The sequence below is a fragment of the Manis pentadactyla genome, chromosome 4, assembly GCF_030020395.1.
Source record: "Manis pentadactyla isolate mManPen7 chromosome 4, mManPen7.hap1, whole genome shotgun sequence".
Classification (NCBI taxonomy): Eukaryota; Metazoa; Chordata; class Mammalia; order Pholidota; family Manidae; genus Manis; species Manis pentadactyla.
Genome location: NC_080022.1, coordinates 171,270,741 through 171,288,916, shown reverse-complemented (window position 1 = coordinate 171,288,916; position 18,176 = coordinate 171,270,741). Strand labels below are relative to the sequence as shown.

Sequence of the window (18,176 nt, the reverse complement as noted above, 5' to 3'; positions counted from 1 at the left end):
CTTTTTAGCTTGATATAATCCCACTTGTTCATTTTTGCCTTTGTTTCCCTTGCCCGGGGAGATATGTTCATGAAGAAGTCACTCATGTTTGCCTATGTTTTTTTTGCCTATGTTTTTTTCTAGGAGTTTTATGGTTTCATGACTTACATTCAGGTCTTTGATCCATTTGGAGTCTACTTTTGTGTATGGGGTTAGACAGTGATCCAGTTTCATTCTCTTACATGTAGCTGTCCAGTTTTGCCAACCCCAGCTGTTGAAGAGACTGTCATTTCCCCATTGTATGTCCATGGCTCCTTTATCGTATATTAATTGGCCATATATGTTTGGCTTAATGTCTGGAGTCTCTATTCTGTTCTACTGGTCTGTGGCTCTGTTCTTGTGCCAGTACCAAATTGTTTTGATTATGTGGCTTTGTAGTAGAGCTTGAAGTTGGGGAGTGAGATCCCCCCGCATTTTATTCTTCCTTCTCAGGATTGCTTTGGCTATTCAGGATCTTTGATGGTTCCATATGAATTTTTGAACTGTTTGTTCCAGTTCATTGAAGAATGCTGTTAGTAATTTGATAAGGATTGCATTGAATCTGTATATTGCTTTGAGCAGGATGGCCATTTTGATGATATTAATTCTTCCTAGCCAGGAGCATGGGATGAGTTTCCATTTGTTAGTGACCTCTTTAATTTCTCTTAAGAGTGTCTTGTAGTTTTCAGGGTATAGGTCTTTCACTTCCTTGGTTAGGTTTGTTCCTAGGTATTTTATGCTTTTTGATGCTATTGTGAATGAAATTGTCTTCCTGATTTCTCTTTCTATTAGTTCATTGTTAGTGTATAGGAAAGGTACAGATTTCTGTGTGTTAATTTTGTATCATGCAACTTTGCTCAATTCCGATATTAGTTCTAGTAGTTTTGCAGTGGAGTCTTTAGGGTTTTTTATGTACAGTATCATGTCATCTGCAAATAGTGACAGTTTGACTTCTTCTTCACCAATCTGGATTCCTTGTATTTCTTTGTTTTGTCTGCCGTGGCTAGGACCTCCAGTACCACGTTGAATAACTGCTTTTGCTGCGTCCCACAGAAGTTGGGGCTTTGTGTTGTTGTTGTCATTTGTTTCCATATATTGCTGGATCTCCATTTTAATTTGGTCATTGATCCATTGATTATTTAGGAGGATGTTGTTAAGCCTCCATGTGTTTGTGAGCCTTTTTGCTTTCTTTGTACAATTTATTTCTAGTTTTATACCTTTGTGGTCTGAAAAGTTGGTTGGTAGGATTTCAATCTTTTGGAATTTACTGAGGCTCTTTTTATGGCCTAGTATGTGGTCTATTCTGGAGAATGTTCCATGTGCACTTGAGAAGAATGTGTATCCTGTTGCTTTTGGACGTAGAGTTCTATAGATGTCTATTAGGTCCATCTGCTCTACTGTGTTGTTCAGTGCTTCCGTGTCCTTACTTATTTTCTGTCTGGTGGATCTGTCCTTTGGAGTGAGTGGTGTGTTAAAGTCTCCCAAAATGAATGCATTGCATTCTATTTCCTCCTTTAATTCTGTTAGTATTTGTTTCACATATAGTGGTGCTCCTGTATTGGGTGCATATGGTTATATCCTTTGGTTGGACTGAGCCCTTTATCATTATGTAATGTCCTTCTTTATCTCTTGTTACTTTCTTTATTTTGAAGTCTATTTTGTCTGATACTAGTATTGCAACACTTGCTTTTTTCTCTCTGTTGTTTGCATGAAATATCTTTCTCCATCCCTTGACTTTTAATCTGTGCGTGTCTTTGGGTTTGAGGTGAGTCTCTTGTAAGCAGCATATAGATGAGTCTTGCTTTTTTATCCATTCTATTACTCTGTGTCTTTTGATTGGTGCATTCAGTCCATTTACATTTATGGTGATTATTGAAAGATATGTACTTAAACAAGAGTCCTGCCTCTCTTATCCCAGAGAACGACCTAACAATGCTTCTAAAACAACCATTATCTTTGGCAGCTCTCTCAAAACATAAACAGTTCATGTTTGACAGTTTCATTCAGAAGGCAAAGCTTTACAGTTACATAGCAATGTATCTCACAAAATATTCATCTTGTTGAATGCACAGCTGAGCCACCCCAGGCTCACTCTTTATGGAGGACTCTGTGGGGGGATTAGGAAGACCTGCTATGAAAAATTGCCAGGCCCAACTAGCCCAGCTGTGTTAGAGAATTTGGGGCTGTCTCTAGAGAAAAATCCTAGAGTTGCCTGTGGGCCACCCCGGAGTGTGGGGAGGGTGGCCATCTGCCAGCTGGGAAGCTGGTGGCTCTTCGGTTTCCATTTAAGACTGACAGCCTTTCTGTCAGCTTGAGAAGCTTCCAAGAGCGCCATCTGCCTTCCTGACCTTGCCAAAAAAGACAGCTCAGAAGTGTTTACTCTGAACTTTCATCAGAAGCCCAGTGAGAGACGTGACATTCATAGATCGCTGGTCAAGGGATGTCCCTCCAGGTCAAGAAAGGAACACACTTAGCAAAAGTGATGTCCCTCCTCGATCTGACCACCCATGGCAGACATTGCTAGTTGACGGTAACCCTCTGCCCTGCTGAGCCTGGAGAAGGCTCCACGCCGACTGGATCAGAGCAGCTCATGAGATGAAACTGCTTTTCCAAACCTGCTCTGTGGATACTCTGGGTCTAGAACTGAATGAAGCTTGGTGGACCATCAGAAGACGACACCCTCAAGCTCCTTGCAGAACTGCCTTCTCTCAGCTGAGATGTGGGGTCCTGCTTCTTTCACCATGTTCCCCGAAGCAGCCCCAAGAGTCCCTTGCTAAGTGAGGAAGGAGAAGCACACTGAAAATGCCTTCAAGAGCTAAGGATCAGCGAAAAGCTTTGATTTCCCTCACAATCTGGCAGGTTTTTATTTTTCTTTCATTTTGATTATCAGGAAACCTGGGGCTAACTTTTTCCAGCAACACCCTTAGCACCCGAACCTCACCTGCCCCTCTCCCACACTGACCTGCTTCTCTAACTCGCTGGCCTGATCCTGGCTGTGCAGTGGATTTTGTGTGTTTTCGTTGTGAGAAGCCTCACGCTTTGCAGTAGTGGTAAGGATAAACATAGTTTAAAAACAAGACAACACTGGACAGTGAAGGGTGCGGCACTGTGAGGTCCTCTCCTGGCCCCACCTGGCCTCTCTCTTCCCGCTGGGGGAGCCTGGGAAATGTGCCACTGCCGCGGTTTATCCACTGAGGACCAGTCCAGGTTGGAAGCTGGGCTCTGGTCAGCCGGAGGTTTTCCAGCCTGGCAGAGTAAGTAGCCAGGCATGGGGAGTCTCCTGTCTGAGGCCGGAGCAGCTGGAGGAGGGCTTCTACGCATCTACTGTTTTGTTCCCCAGGCACCCCCTACCCCTCACCACCCTCCAGGGCAAGGACTGGTGAACTCAGCTCCTGGAGAGCGGGCTGAAGAATCTGTGACAGTAGAAACACCGTGGACGGATCCCTGAGGTGGAACCGCCTCAGCTTTGAGCCCGGAGAATTCCAGCTCCACTCTCTCCAGGTCCTCCTTCCTGGGGCTTGCCTGGGAAGGTCCCAACCCAGTAGGAGGCTCCCTCTCCTCCTCCAGACCCACACCCTCACCTCTAGCACATTCTTCTTGCTGGATTTGTCTTTGGGGGCCCAGGCAAGAGAGGCCCCCCTCAGCTCCACTGTGTACTCAGGGATGGAGAGCTTGGAAGACTGCCTCTGTGGGAGAGGGGAGAAGGGTCGGGGGAAACTCGGTTACCAGGAGCCCTCTGCTCAGACAGGCCTGCCTCAGCTCCCTGGCTCCAATCCACCAGGCTCCTTCGGCTCCAGGATGGGGTCACAGCCGGGGGAAGGGAGCCCGAGGGTTCCTGGAACCCAGAGATCCTGGTACTTTTAACCACATAGCCTTGGAGTGACTGGTCCTTTGCTGCCTACCCACCCAGGATAGTGGTAGTCAGATAGTAGAATATTCTCTTGTAATGCTGGGCAGCATCAGGGAGACACAGCTCCCAGTCAGCCCCTCTATCATGTGGGTAAATAACCAATATACTTACAACCATTCTGTACCCATATAATCATTGTTTTTCTTTTAGTACAATATTCAATAAATTACATAAGATATTCAACACTTGGTTATAAAACAGGCTTTGTGTTAGATGATTTTGCCCAACTGTAGGCTAATGTAAGTGTTCTGATTATGTTTAAGGTAGGCTAGGCTAAGCTTTGAGGTTCAGTAGGCTAGGTATTTTAAATGCATTTTGGACTTAACAAATGAGTTTATCAGGGCACAGTGTCATCGTAAGTCAAGGAAGATCTTTAACAGTAAAAGCCTCTGTTTATTGAACCCTGTGCATGACATGGATTATTTTCTTTAATCACAGTGCCCCCAGGATGGGGGTAGTATTATCCCCACTTTGCAGGTAAGGAAACTGATCAGAGACAGAGCAACCAGACCACATTTGCACACCTGATAAATAATGCAGCTGGTATTGCACAGTACTTACCTGGCCTGTGCTTCTAACTGTACTTTGTTTCTTCCACAACAAAAGACTCTGGGGCTTCAAAAACAACAAGCTTTATTTAAGAAAGCAGATGTGCATAGTGGCTACAATCAAATAACAGCCTGGAAAGTTCTCTGAGGGCCAATATGAGTTAAAATCCGGTAAGCTAATTCAACCATTGTGGAAAGCAATATGGAGGTTCCACAAAAAAACTAAAAATAGAAATACCATTTGACCCGGGAATCCCACTCCTTGGAATTTACCCAAAGAATACAACTTCGCAGATTAAAAAAGACATATGCACCCCTATGTTTATCGCAGCACTTTTTACAATAGCCAAGATATGGAAGCAACCTAAGTGTCCATCGTAGATGAATGGATAAAGAAGATGTGGTACATATACACAATGGAATACTATTCAGCCATAAGAAAGAAACAAATCCTACCATTGGGAACAACATGGATGGAGCTGGAGGGCATTATGCTCAGTGAAATAAGCCAGGTGGAGAAAGACAAATGCCAAATGATTTCCCTAATTTGTGGAGTATAACAATGAAGCAAAACTGAAGGAACAAAATGGCAGCAGACTCAGAGACTCCAAGAAGGAACTAGTGGTTACCAAAGGAGAGGGGTGTGGGAGGGAGGGAGAAGGGGACTGAGGAGTATTATGTTCAGTACACATGGTGTGGGGGGATCATGGGGAGAGTGTAGCACAGAGAAGACACAGTGGATCTGTGGCATCTTGCTGCACTGATGGGGTATGGGTGGGGACTTGATAATATGGGTAAATGTAGTAACCACATTGTTTTTTCATGTGAAACCTTCATAAGAGTGTATATCAATCATACCTTAATAAAAAAAAAAATCCAGACTGGAAGGGGTGGAGTGGGATGTGGAGCAGAATCCTAGAGATGGAGAGAAGTCGATGGTGAGAAGTGAGGTTTGGGAGAGGCAGCATACAGGGAGGCAGGAGAGAGGCCCAGAAAGGGAGATGAGGAGGGGGAAGGCAGATTCAACCTGAAAATCCCTCTTCTGGCATGAGGACTGGCTCAGAGGTTTAGAAACATTTCCCTTAATACAGCCAGAGCATCTCTGAGCATCTCCCCCACCTATCTGATCCCCACTCTTTCTAGGGTAGAATGATAGAGAGAGGGAAAGCGAGAGAGAAGAGATGGAAACCAGAACCCACTTCCCCCTTTGGTCATTTACTTGTTGAGATAGTCGAGGGCCTTCATTATTTTCCATCTAAATATTTTTAGGATTAATTCATAAGAAGATAAATGTACAGTGACAATCCTTAATGTTTTGCATCTGAAAACCTCTGTGTATCTGTTGTTTCAAATGACATCCCTGGGTGCTCAGACAAGGAACTAACACCCCTTTTCACAAAGGAGGAAAGTGATCCCGCAAGGCTCAGCGCCCAGCAAGCCCCACAGCAGAGCTGGGCCGTCCCTCCCAGTAGGCCAGAGCTGTGTGCCCGCTGCAGAGCAGGCACTCTCCAAGCATTCCGTGGGGTCTTCCAACAACTGTCACAGGCATCCTGAGTGACCTAAGTGCCCCCAGCTAGTAGGTGACACAGCCAAGATGGAACTTGAGTCTTTTTTACTCCAAAACTCAAGCAGACTCTATTACACTGGCTTCCTGAATTAACAGATTCTCCAGGAACCTTTTCTCTGGTTAAGGGCTGCTTCACACACACACATACGCACACACACACCCCTCTCTACCACCAGTCTCTGAGGCTGGAGCTGGGTTTGAAGCCCATTTTTCACTTATACTCTTCCCCTGCTCGTAGCACCAAAGCTGGGTTCAGGCTCTGCTGCTTCCAGAAAGGTTGATATTTGTGAGTAAAGGTGTGCATATGTAGGAGGTTAAGTACCCAATCCCTGCCTCCATAAACCTTCTGGATTTGATCCCCTTCCCTGGCCACTCCATCCACTAGCAACACAAGGCAGGTAGGATAATAAATAACACCAACCTATAGATGAACAACGTTGTAGTTCATCTCATACATTTCTCATCCATTAATCAGTCTGGCCCTGATACCAGCTCTGTGAAGAAGGAAATGAGTAATACCTTTCTAGTTCTACAGGCAAGGAAACTGAGGCCCAGAGAGGTTAGGGAAGGTTTCCAGGGTTAGAGGAAGAGGTAGACCCTAGGCTTGAGCCCAGCATTATAAATCCCCAAGACTAGGGCCCTCTCTAGTAAGCCACCTTGCCTTCACAGGGCTCGGAACCCAGTGAGGATTAGTTGGATTCTATATTTTATTTCTGCTTGCCTCAGCATAGGGGGAAGAGATGGAGGACTGAGCAAATGGTAACCAGAGACCTTTGTTGGTAGGGTGGGAGGGATGAGGGTGGTTAGCAGAGGGCCAGATAAGGATGCTGGAATCCTGGGAAGGAGAGGAGAAAGAAACCAGAGAAAAAAGCGAGCCAGCTTAGGAATTGTCCTTGGGGCCCACTGAAACTGATGGCTAAGGTGGGAAAGTGCCTTTTACCTGCCCAGAGCCCAGGAGAGAAAGGTACTTTACAGATATTTGCTAGGAGGCTTGGGAAAAATATGTCCCTCCTCCCCAAGGCGGTGGCAGGGGGGGGCCTGCCCAGTTGCCCTGGTAGTGGCCACATTGTGAGGTGATTCTGGTTACAGGCAGTGGGGTTGGGTGAGAGGAGACAGAGGCGGTGGGAGCAGTGACAGAATCCTGAGCTCTGCTGTCCCCATCCCCTGCCTGGGGCTTCTGCCTCCCCCACCATCATGGGAAGTGCTTACCACTGGGAGGCCCGTCGTAGGCAGATGGCTTTGGACAGGAGGTGGCTGATGGCCCAGCAGCAGCAACGGCAGGAAGAGCAGGTGCGTGGGAGGGACCGGGTTCATCAGGGCCCTTCCACAGGCAGGAAGGGAATGGGGAGAGGAGGCAGACGCCTACCTAGGAAGCTATTATCTGGTCAGTGTTGTTTTGCTGGGGGCAGGAAGAAAGTAACATCTTTTCCTTGGGATGTTTTCTTGGATGGACTGTGTGTGTGTGTGTGTGTGTGTGTGTGTGTGTCCTGGGATGACTCAGCTTTTGTTGTGCTGAGTGTGTGTGTGACTCTGTGTATGTGTGTGTGTGTGTGTGTGTGTGTGTGTGTGTGTGTGTGTGTGTGTGTGTGTGTGTGTGTGTGTGTGTCCTGGGATGACTCAGCTTTTGTTGTGCTGAGTGTGTGTGTGTGTGTCCTGGGATGACTCAGCTTTTGTTGTGCTGAGTGTGTGTGTGTGTCCTGGGATGACTCAGCTTTTGTTGTGCTAAGCTGAGGCCCAACAGATGTGGGGAGGTCAGGTCTGGGAGGTTTTAAAGGTGCTCTGTCCAATACAGTGACCATCAGCCTGTATGCTACTGAGCCTTTGAAATGTGGCTAGTGAGGCTAAGGTACTGAAGTTTAAAATTTCTATATATTTAATTAAATATAAATTTTAAAACAAATACTCGGTTTACAAACTGGAAAACTTATTTACATGTGTTTGGAACAACTTGGATATGTGAATACTTTTTCCAACTGTAAATTTTACGACATCTAAATATGCATCTTTTATTTCTGATGAGAATGTAGTGTCCAAACTAAGATGTGCTGTGGAATATAAAAATTCATGCTAGGTTTTGAAGACTTAGTACAAAAACAAAGAATATAAACGATCTCATTAATATTTTCATATACCAAGTTGATGTTTTGGATGTATTGGGTTAAATAAAATATATTCTTAAAATTAATTTCACCTGTTTCTTTTTTTGTGGCTACTACAAAATTTAAAATTACGCATGTACGTATTCTATTTCTATTGGACAGTGCTGTTTCAAAGAGTTGGCAGGAAAATTATTCCTTATCATCTGGTACTGCAGACTGTTTAGTGCACAGCTCCCAGGGTAGGAAGTAGGTGCTCAGAGACTGCTGTTTTCTGAGCAGGGGCTGGGCCAGGGGCACTGTCCCCATAGAAACAGTTCTTGGGCGATGTGGGTGAAGGGAGATAGTCTAGCCTCAGCCTCCAGCTCCCTGGAACAGAGACCCTGAGGCCACTCTGCCTTCGGATCCCTGGGCCTTGCTCATTGCAGGGTCTTTGGCAGATGAGATGACTGGGTGGGGAGGGACGAGGATCCCATTTGTCTGGGGCTTCTTGCTAGGAAATGAAGAATCTCCAAGAGAAGGAAGTTCAGTCTGAGAGAAATCCCCAGACATCCCGGGAGTTGCAGCAGAAGCAGAAGCCACCACCGGCCAAACCACAGCTGCCATCCCCATCCGCGGAACCGCAGCCGCCCACTGCGCAGCCAGTCGAGCAGCAGCAGCTGCAGCTTTGTGCGCAGCTGTGGCAGCAAAATGCCGAAGACACTCTTACTCAGTGCGCCTCCAAAGCTGTTCGGCAGGATTCCGAAAGGCCAGGTCCCCAGCGTGGCTCAATGGGAACCCACCAAGTTGGAGGGCAATCCGATGACCTTAGCAACAAATTGCAAGGAGGGCTGAAGATCCAAGACCCTGGTAAGTCAGATGCCTGGGAGGGTGATGAGGAGAGGGCCCCTTGCTCTCATGCCAGCCATGTAGTTCAAAATTCACATGGGTCACCCCACCCTGACTCTCCTCAGCACCCTTGACCTTTACTGGGGGGCCACTGCTCTGGGTGCCCCTGCACCAATCGAGGACTGCAGAGAGGGCTGCCAACTTTTGCCAAGGGTGACTGAGAAGTCAGTCATCAGCCCCTCCTCTGGGGTAAGAATAACGGGGATTGAGGATGGTCAGAGGGTGGGATATGAATCATACACTTAATAAATATGCTGAGTCCCATGAGGTCTGGAACTGAAAATCAGTACAGCTTCCTAGTTGTGAATTTTCAGAGTAGGCTCAGTTTGTACCTTTTTCTAGGCACAGTGTAGTCCAGCTCTGCCATGTTCCATTCTCAAACTACCAGGTGACTAACATATGCTTTGTTTCATCATCAGATTTCAGGAAATCGTACCAGTCTAGCCCAGATAAATACACCCAGCCAGCACGATTCACGGTGAGACAGACAGTGTGAGAGGCGGACTCTGGCTGCATGTCTGAGAGTGAGCTTGTGTGTGTGTGCACGTACCATCTAGAGGCTCCCTTGGCAGCAGGCGGGAGAGGCAGTGGTGATTTCAGAGTGGATAGCCCATTCCTCCCTTCGTTGCCTCCACAGAAACATCTAAGTAGGACCTGTTGCTCAGTGCTAAATGTAAGTGGAAGGGTTGACAATCCATTTGGAAAGAAGACAGGAGCCAGAGAAGCAACATAAAGGGGCTGTTTTAAGCAATGACTAGGGTAGAGGCCGCTGGAGCAAGATGAAGGCAAGACCTGAAGCCAGAGGCTGTCCACCTCAGGACCACCATTCCCTGGTAGCAAGACAATGTCAGAGCCTCAGCTTCCCTATCCATAAAACGAGGACAATGCCACCTCCTCAATAGACATGGCGTCAGGACTGAATGTGGTAATCAACAGAGAAGGCAGGCATCCCAAGCACTTGGCTTAGAGCCGAGCTCACCTGAGGCCATCGGTCCAGGACGTAACTCCTGATGAGAATTACATAAACCAGTACATGCTTTGGAAAGGTTTCTTTGACACAAGTGCAAAGGATGAGAGGCCCTCATGCTGGCCCTTTTAAGGTGAAGACTGGGCTACTGCCTTTCACTCTGATTCCTCTGGCCTTCAAGGAGGATTAATACAATGTTCTGAGACCAGCAGGCCCAGCAAATGCTAACTACTCTGTTTTGCCTCCTGTCTCTTCCTCTTCTCAGTCAAGGAATTACACACAGCAGTGGTGATCCAGAGTCCCCAAGACACCATTGGCCATCAACAAAAAACTGAGCAACACTACCTTCTCATCACCTAGCAACATCTCCACTCCAAGAGCCACCCTCTGCTGACCCACTTCAGAGGAGCCAGCTAGCTAGGAATAAAATGTGACTTCTTCCTGGAAAGAATCAAGAGACTGGTCAACTCTGTGAGACCGGGATGAGGGGAAGGGTGCGGGAGGACTCATGCAGGGGATAGAGAGGGTGGAAGAAAGTGGAGGGCAGTTCAATGCTTCTCTAGGCATAGCCAATGGGAGAACTTGGCTTTGGCACCCACAAGTCTACAGCTCCACTCCTGGTCCTTATTTAGCAACAATAGGTCTGTCAGGGTCTTCAGGTTTAGGATTCTCAGTGGAGCCATTGCCCCTTCCCACTACCAGATGATTACTGAGATACCGCTGGGGAAGGAGGGGTTGCATCACACCAGAGCAGGCCTGAGGCAGCAGAGGGCACAGGCAGCAGGCAGAGCCCCATGCCCACTGTAACGCCTGGCCCACAGTGGGCACTCAGCAGCTGAATGGATGATGGGAAGCAGGGATGGTGAAAAGGGCTCAGAGGATAGGGGGCTGTATTTGCAGGCACAGGACATCTGACCCGGGGATGGGGAGAGGGACCTGCTTGCAAAAATCTACAGGCCTCTTCTTCCTTGGGTCTCAGAGACAGCCAGCAGGCTCTGAAGGCCCCAGGTATCCCCCTCACTGCTTCCTGAAGCTGGCACCCAGGACCTCCAGCCCTGCCCCTTTCCCCCTTGGACTGGTATGGGGGTGGGGGTTAGGGCGCCGTGCCCGAGGCCTTTCACTGTAGGTCAAACGGCACTGCCTTTGGGTTAGACTGAAGGGGCTGCAGTGCAGTGTTTCCTGAGGAGAGCGGCTGGGGAAGGTATGGGGGGACACGGACGGGAATATGAAGGAGGGAAGGGCCCTTAGAGATACAGTGAGAGACAGGGCGAGTGAGCTTCTGGGAGCTGCCCCTCAGAAGCCAGAAAAGCAGGGCATGTTATCAGGACTTAGACCTGGGGAAGAGACCTCGGGTATTAAGAAACAGGCTGAGATGCAGAGGAGCCACTAGCAACATGCCCACTCACAGGACACTTTTTTTTTTAACATTAAGTGCAGTTTATTGAATAACAATGTAAACCCTGACATCTGGTGACCTACATAGAGCAGATGGGCTGTATCTGGCCTGGATGGACTTCTGTGCCCCTGCCAGAACTACCTTGACCCCAGTTAACCACGCATGAGAATGTGGAGACAGCACAACCTCCTTCCTTCCCCTTGTTCCCCTGCCAGCTAGTCACCTGGTTCTGTCATCATTCCCCTCTCTATCCATCCAACTTCAAATTCAGCTTCCCCACCACCTAAACTCATCTTCCCATCTGTCTGAGTGATAAAAACCATCACCTCCTTTAGGGAGCAACTACCTTCCCTGCTCACCTCCACTCAGAGCCCAGTGAACCTGGGGTATTCTAAGGCCTAGCTTCATCTGAGTGACAGCAAAGAGGAGAGGATCTAGACCAGTCCCTACTCTTGTGTAGCTCCATACTGTCAATGCCCAAAGGAAAAGAGGCCTCTGGGAGGAGGTGGGCCCTTTGGTTGGATACTGAGTTTCAGCTCTGCAGGCTTCCTGGGAGGAACAGCTGGGCCAACCACTTGACCTGCCTGTGTCCACTGTCATGGGCTTAGGGTTGGCAGTTCACCACCAGCCAGAAGCCCTCCTTCAATAAACATCTTTTAAAATTACTCTGGCTTTGTCTCTTTTTCCTTATGTAGGCCAAGGACGGTGCCAGGTGCCCCCCAACTCTCCCCTACAACTTTGGCTTGTGATGTGAAGAGAACAGAAAGACCTGTTTTATGGAGAGAAGCTTCAGCTGGAGAAAAGCTCTGTCTTCCTAGGAACAGGGACAGTCTTTAACAGGAAGGATACAAAACCAAAGGGCCCTGGCCAATCTTGCTGTCAGATGGGCGGGGGACAAGTTACCAGGGGAGAAACAGACCATCACCATCACTTTGTCACACAACCAAAGCAGGGGGCACAGGAGCGCATCCACAGACCTCTAAACAGTCTTGGAGATCCCTCAAGTCACTTCCTCACCACTGGGTGAAGAACTTGAGAAGGATACATGCTTTAAAAGACAGATAAAATCAAAGCTTTCTCTGCATTCAAGCAGGAGGAAGGCCAGCCTGAGGAGGTGGGCAACCACGGTGCTTGGCACTGAAAGGGCAGGTGCCACTCCAGGGACTCTAAGGCAGCTCAGAGAAAACCTCGGGTCAGACTTTCCTCAAGGCAGACCAAGGGAGAAATCTGGTGCTGGCCCCTAGAAGAATCAGGCTTCCATTCCCGTGAGATCAGAGATGTAAGTATGTGTGTGTGTTAACTTCCACAGAGCTTCCTGTGTAGAGGGAGGTATGAAGCAGGGCTTTTCCTTTGGCAAAGTTACTATAGTCTTTCCTTGGGCACCAGGGAGTTGCAGGAGATACAGACCAGGCTGGCAGGGGCCTGGAATTCAGGACAGCAGACAGGTCATGGTGGGTGAGGGATCAGCAAGTGGGGCACCGATGTGTTTCCCCGGCAGTCCACATATTCATAGCTCTGGAAGACGAGCTGCTCTGAATGGCTCAGGTAGGAACAGACCAGTGTGCCCCTGGAAAGCAAGCGGGCTTTAGTGTTGTGCCTGGGAAGAAGAGAGCTCTGGCCCTGCTCTGCTGTGTGGGGAGGGTTGGATCCTTCAGACACCCCCAGCTTCCTTCTGCTCCCCATTCTGCTAAGGCCCCTGGGACAGTGGCCCCACCTGCATTCCAGACGGCTTTGTGGCTGGCACACCACAGCCAATGCAGGAGAGGTAGGACCTAGAGAAGGGGCTGAGCCTGCTGTGCCCAAGAGCCAACAAAGACTCCTAAGGGCAACTTGGATGACTCGTCCTATGAGGTGCAGCTGAGCAGAGACCAGAGTCAGAAGCAGGAGGGGCACACCGGGGCTCCAAGCCCTACTTACTGGATGTGCAGTAGCACATGGTGCACTTTGATTTTCAGCCAGGAACAGATTTTGCTGAGAGAGAGAGAGAACACGTAACCATGTTTCACACTGAACAACCTGTCAGAAAACTCAGAGACCTTCAGGGCCCGAGCCTCCACAGCACCTTTCCATCAGAAGTGGCCCCTCCCCTCCCCTCCCCTCCCCTCTCCCTTTGCCTAAGGAGAGAACGTGACTCTTGCTCTAATGTCACTCACTCACCCCCCACTGGTTTGGCCCAGGCCCAGGCACATGCCAGCCCCTCCCTCGGCAGAAAACAAGATAGTCCTTTTCCTCAGCGCCTCAGGCTAAAGTTTTTAAGCCCAAGGTCATATAGTATAAGGATTAACCAAATTTAAGTCTGTTTTTCATTCTACTCTAGGTCCAAACAGACAGAGGCTAGGGACCCTGAACCCTTGCACACTGTAGTCTTGGTAACAAGATTGCAGGCCAAATGCTGGCTGCAGGGTTTGCTAAGCAATCAGGAAACCTGCTGGGGATTAAAACTGGGTTTCCAGCCAGGAAAGCTACAGGAGAAGAGATCAGGGGATACTCACTATGTGTTTTCATCCCATATCTTGTTTGCTACTGTGTAGAATATCTGTCAACCAAAGGAGCATCGGGTTAGCCCCAACTCTGGCTGCCCCCTTCCACACACAACCACACTCCACACAGGAGCAAGGAGTCACCTGTTCACTGGCCAAAGGACCAATGTGTAGGAAGAGGCTGTTGGAGACCTGCCCCACCACAAGGGACAGATGTAGGACCTCAGTGCTCAGCTGGGTCACGGTGATGGGGTAGTAGTTGCTATTGGAGATGTTCAAGATATTCTGGGGATGAAGATCAGGAAAGGGAGGGGTGAGGGTGGCCAACCTTGGAAAAGAGAAGTCAGACAGTTTCAAAAAAACCCGGCCTGACTAAGCCCACCCCCAGTATGGGTTTACTGAGAACCAGTGCCAGCAGCTCTTCAGAGAGATTCTCAATGGCAAGGAGTCACCTTTAACTAAGACATCCAGCAGGCTCCAGAGCCAGTGTCATCCTGCGGGACTTCTTACATTCAGTCCTGCCCACCCAGGGTCTGAAGCATGTCACTTTACTGCACTATGACTGACTTCTCTGGTCCCAGTTCTGACCCCTCCCTGTACGGAGTCCCAATTCTATTCAATGTCATGACACTCATGGCGGTCCCTGCTTCTCCCTCTGGCTGCCGGAAGATACCTGGCCTCCCACGCCCAGAGTCACCATGTTGGACAAGGGCTACATGGAAGTGCTGCTGTACAGGTGGGGCTGGAGCCCTGGGACATGGGCACCCACCCACCGTTATGTTGAGGTGGATATCAGCCTCATCAAAGGCCACCGAGGAGGAGTTGAGGCCCGCAGGCTGCACGGCAACGGACCGGGGAAACAGGAAAAAGACGATGAGGGAGGAGGTCATCAGGCAGACAAGCACTGCCAGGAACACAAAGAGCTTCCTGTGGGAAAGCAGGAACCAGAGTAGAGAAATGGAGAAGTCTGAACACCAAGTAAACATGGGCAGGGTGTGTTCAGACACTCCTCTCCATATACAAGGCTTTCCTCTGCGTGCCCCCCTCACAACTGCACTTCTGGCTCCCCAGATGTGCAGGACCAGCTGAGGCTCAGCTGTGGTCCAGAGTGGGTAGGAGCACAGGATTGGGAGGCAGCAGTCTGGTTTCCATTCCCAGCTCTCCCTACCCACTGGCCCAGTAACTCTAAGAAACCCATTTAACCTCCTTATGCCTCAGTTTCCTTGTCTGTAAGATGGAGATAATTGTATCTACCTCATAGAATTTGATGTGAGCTAATGCATGAAAAAGCACTGATCCCAGGTCCTGGCACAGAGCAAAACCTCAACAAATGCTAGCTAGTCTTACCGGGATAAGTATGTCCTCATGAATCTTGTGAGTCCTGAATTTTAACGTTAATATTCAGAATAGGACATCCTCTGCCCATCTAATTTAAAGCTGAGATACGTGTCAAAGAGACAGCACCTTGTTGGTATCTTATGAGGGGCATTGACAGAGTTAGATTCAGGTGTAGCAATCGAAGAGGGCTGAGTGGTGGCCCCCAGATTGAAGCTGAGGACCTTGGGAGGGGATTGCAGGAATTCATGTCAAAGGGACCCAGATGATGCACAGGGTCATGCCCCCATCAGTGAAACCAGGGCTGCCTTTAAGGTTCTGAAGTATTTCAGAACAGGGTGCAGCTGGTTTTCCATCTCTACTGGGAAAAGAACTGCTGCAGCAAGAAAAGCTCTTCAGAAAAATAATTTCCCCAAACCAATTGCAGCCAAAGCCACTCCATCCCTCATGGAAGGACTTGTAAGAGTCAGAGGTGATGTCTGTCTTCAAAAGGGAGCCATGATTCTTGGAAGCAGTGATACTCAGGAGAGGGACACCAAGTGGACTTAGGTGGCATCTACTGTGCCCCAGGCTTCTTAAACCAGGAAAATCCTTGGAAACAGGGAGCTAGTACATATGAGCTCAGTGACACTCAGGCTTTCTGAGGGGGAAAACCAGTGGAGAAAAGGGGACAAAGAACAGCCCCCAGGGGTGATGGCCTGTGGAACTGGGGTAGGAGGAGGGGCTTACGTGTGCCTGGGCTTCAGCCTCTGGTCCCCGTAAGGAATGAGGGCCACCAGCTGCCTCTCCAGCTCTGTAGAGAGAAGGAAGGTGAATGAGAGGGCCAAGATGTATCCATGATAAATGTTTCCCGTGCCAGCCTCCCAGAAGCACCCCTCCACCCCACAGAGCAACGTCAGAAGCATGCCGCGGCTGCCCCAGAGCAGGACTGGGAGTGCTGAGCTCTGGTGCTCCTGAAGCTGCCAGCTCAGCTTTGCCATCTCTAGAATGGAAGACTTTCCTGAATAGGTGTGAAGAATCTCTGCAAGTCACCAGCAAATCAGAGAAGCCCAGCTTCTATGAGAGGTCATTTGTAACTTCCTGAATCCTAAGGCAGTGTTGCTAAGGGAGGACAGCGGCGGGAAACCCCCTGGGGCTGAAGAGTATAACCAGGGGAGGAGAGGGGCTCTGCAGTGAGCCCAGGGAGAGTTAGCATCTTCCTAGCCGGCCTGAAACTGCGGGACCCCATTCAAGGAGACTCAGAGGGGCCTGGCCCAGGGCCGGCTAGCTGCTAAGAGCTTTTCCTAGATTCCAGGTTGTTTCCAGAGCCTTGAGCAACTCACCTCGAGGGATCTCCCCACTGCCCTGGCAGGTGGGACAAGTCACAAAGCTGGCACCAGCAGCCCCTTTACAAGGCACACAGGAACAAGTCTTGCTGCTATGGGTGCTGGAGTAGGTGGCAGCCTTGCTGCCAATGGCTGAGTCAGGGGGCAGGATCACCTTGTTCTCATCCTCCCCAGAGCCCAGCTGGGAGAACGTCTCACCCATTTTTCACTAGTGAGAAAAGAACACAGTTCAGTGCTAAGCTTATTAGCAGTGACAATGGAGGTCATTCTGTTTTTAAGTTCTGAAGACTGCCACGGAGACCCACCACAATTTCAGCAAGCTCAAGCCTAAGGAAACTAGGGTGTGGAAAACTGAGGAGTTACATAGGACTCAGAGACCAAAAATCTCAATGAATTTCAACTCCTTTCATGATTGTAGAGCATCCTACAAGGGGGAAAAGAAAAGCAGAAGTTCTTTCACGCTAAGGGACTGGTAGAGCGCTTATTTTGGGGGGAAAGTTGCTGAGCTGTCATTCACTTCAAGAGAAGGAAGCTGGACAGAGCGGGGGAGGGGGGCTGCGGGGTGGATGGGTGGGTCAGGTGCGCGGCAGTCCAGAGTCCCTAATCCTTTGGAACAGACTCTGAAAAGATCTCTAGAGCATCCAGGCGGAAATGCCTGCCTGAGCTTTTCCTAGATTCTGAAGGGGTGTGGAAGGAAAGATTTCATTCCTGAGGCCCCAGCAGGGGCTGCCTTAATAGGAAGGTGGGGATTCTTTGAAACAACAAAGAAGGTTAGACTGATCACAGGTGTGGCGAAGAAACTTGAATAGTCTTGGAGGGGAGCATAAACCTCTTCCTCACTGCTCTGAGGCAGGGAGCTAGGAAAGAATGCCTGCGGGAGGGTGGTAGCAACGTCAGTATCTGTCCTTCACTAGGAACGGTCAAGTCTAAATCCACATTCTTCCCCAAAGGCTCAAGAGTGGTAGCAGGAGTGGGCAAGATGAGCGTGCAGGCCTTCCTGGGCTGAGATAAACTGAGGCTCACCTGATTCAGGGCTGAGATCCCTGGAATGCGCCTTTGGGTATAAGGGCTTGTAGAGCACGGTGGCCAGAAGGGCCAGAGGCTGGGGTCGACCCAGCAACCGGCCCCCTCCAGCAGAGTCCTGGGGGAGCGAATGCGCCGCGTTGGAGGGTGGAGAGCAGCGGCCCTGGCCTACCCCGAGGGCCAAGTTGCTTCCTGTCATACTGGGGCTTGGCCCTGGGCTGGGAACGGGAGCGGATGAAGAGGCTGGGATTTCATCGATGGAGAAATTCAAGTCCCACCACTTGAGGCCGTTAGCCGAGCCTTGGTACCGGGTCTGTGTTGGGCTAGGAGGCGGTACAGAAGGTGCCTTGGCCCTTGCTTCCCAAAGGTAAATAAGGAGTGTCCCGGGTGCGTCTTACCCGACTCCCGAGCGACGGCAGAACGCATTCAGCTGCTAGCGGAAGCGAAAGTGCGAGACCAGGGGCCTTAGCCCCCGGCTTTGACTCAGAGCCTAGGGACGCTCCGCTCCGCCCCGCCCCCTTCCTCCCAGGGCCCCGCCCCCCGCGCACGTCGGCCAGAGACGATGTCGGCTCTCCAAAGGTTACCCGAGATCCCGACGCTCTTCCGCAAGGACCAGCCATTCC

At 49.6% G+C, this 18,176-nt stretch overlaps 2 protein-coding genes across 6 annotated transcripts; one reads left to right on the top strand and one right to left on the bottom strand.

Moving 5' to 3' along the window:
• Nucleotides 1-5,253: 5,253 nt before the first annotated feature.
• On the top strand, nt 5,254-10,396 carry CCDC200 (coiled-coil domain containing 200). Of its 2 annotated transcripts, XM_057501533.1 has the most exons (4): nt 5,254-7,333; nt 8,637-8,988; nt 9,447-9,505; nt 10,260-10,393. In XM_057501533.1, the coding sequence occupies exons 1-4, from the start codon at nt 7,238-7,240 to the stop codon at nt 10,284-10,286; spliced, it is 534 nt and encodes a 177-aa protein (XP_057357516.1). In that variant the 5' UTR covers nt 5,254-7,237; the 3' UTR covers nt 10,287-10,393. The 2 variants fall into 2 exon arrangements, with proteins under 2 accessions (XP_057357516.1, XP_057357515.1); XM_057501532.1 differs by lacking the exon at nt 9,447-9,505 and having other exon boundaries at nt 10,260-10,396.
• A 1,008-nt stretch (nt 10,397-11,404) lies between these two features.
• Nucleotides 11,405-18,173, bottom strand: TMEM106A (transmembrane protein 106A). 4 transcript variants are annotated; one of them, XM_057501531.1, is made up of 9 exons: nt 17,952-17,970; nt 17,554-17,671; nt 16,528-16,738; nt 15,935-15,998; nt 14,644-14,797; nt 14,015-14,155; nt 13,883-13,926; nt 13,308-13,361; nt 11,405-12,957 (listed from the first exon to the last, which is right to left on the bottom strand). In XM_057501531.1, exons 3-9 carry the CDS (start codon nt 16,730-16,732, stop codon nt 12,837-12,839), a joined length of 783 nt encoding a protein of 260 aa, XP_057357514.1. In that variant the 5' UTR covers nt 16,733-16,738; nt 17,554-17,671; nt 17,952-17,970; the 3' UTR covers nt 11,405-12,836. The 4 variants fall into 4 exon arrangements, with proteins under 4 accessions (XP_057357514.1, XP_036738963.2, XP_036738962.2 ...); XM_036883068.2 differs by lacking the exon at nt 17,554-17,671 and having other exon boundaries at nt 17,952-18,042; XM_036883067.2 differs by lacking the exon at nt 17,952-17,970 and having other exon boundaries at nt 17,554-17,686.
• Nucleotides 18,174-18,176: the final 3 nt, after the last annotated feature.

Bases quoted from the DNA above. Each gene is read 5' to 3' on its own strand.
- CCDC200 (XM_057501532.1), top strand. From the start codon at position 7,238: ATGGGAAGTGCTTACCACTGGGAGGCCCGTCGTAGGCAGATGGCTTTG. The intron at 7,334-8,636 runs GTGCGTGGGAGG...GCTTCTTGCTAG, and splicing joins AGCAACGGCAGGAAGAGCAG to GAAATGAAGAATCTCCAAGA. The intron at 8,989-10,259 runs GTAAGTCAGATG...TCCTCTTCTCAG, and splicing joins GCTGAAGATCCAAGACCCTG to TCAAGGAATTACACACAGCA.
- TMEM106A (XM_057501530.1), bottom strand. From the start codon at position 18,173: ATGGCTGGTCCTTGCGGAAGAGCGTCGGGATCTCGGGTAACCTTTGGA. The intron at 17,672-17,951 runs GTAAGACGCACC...TCGCTCCCCCAG, and splicing joins TGCCGTCGCTCGGGAGTCGG to GACTCTGCTGGAGGGGGCCG. The intron at 14,798-15,934 runs GTAAGCCCCTCC...GCTTTCCCACAG, and splicing joins AGGCTGAAGCCCAGGCACAC to GAAGCTCTTTGTGTTCCTGG.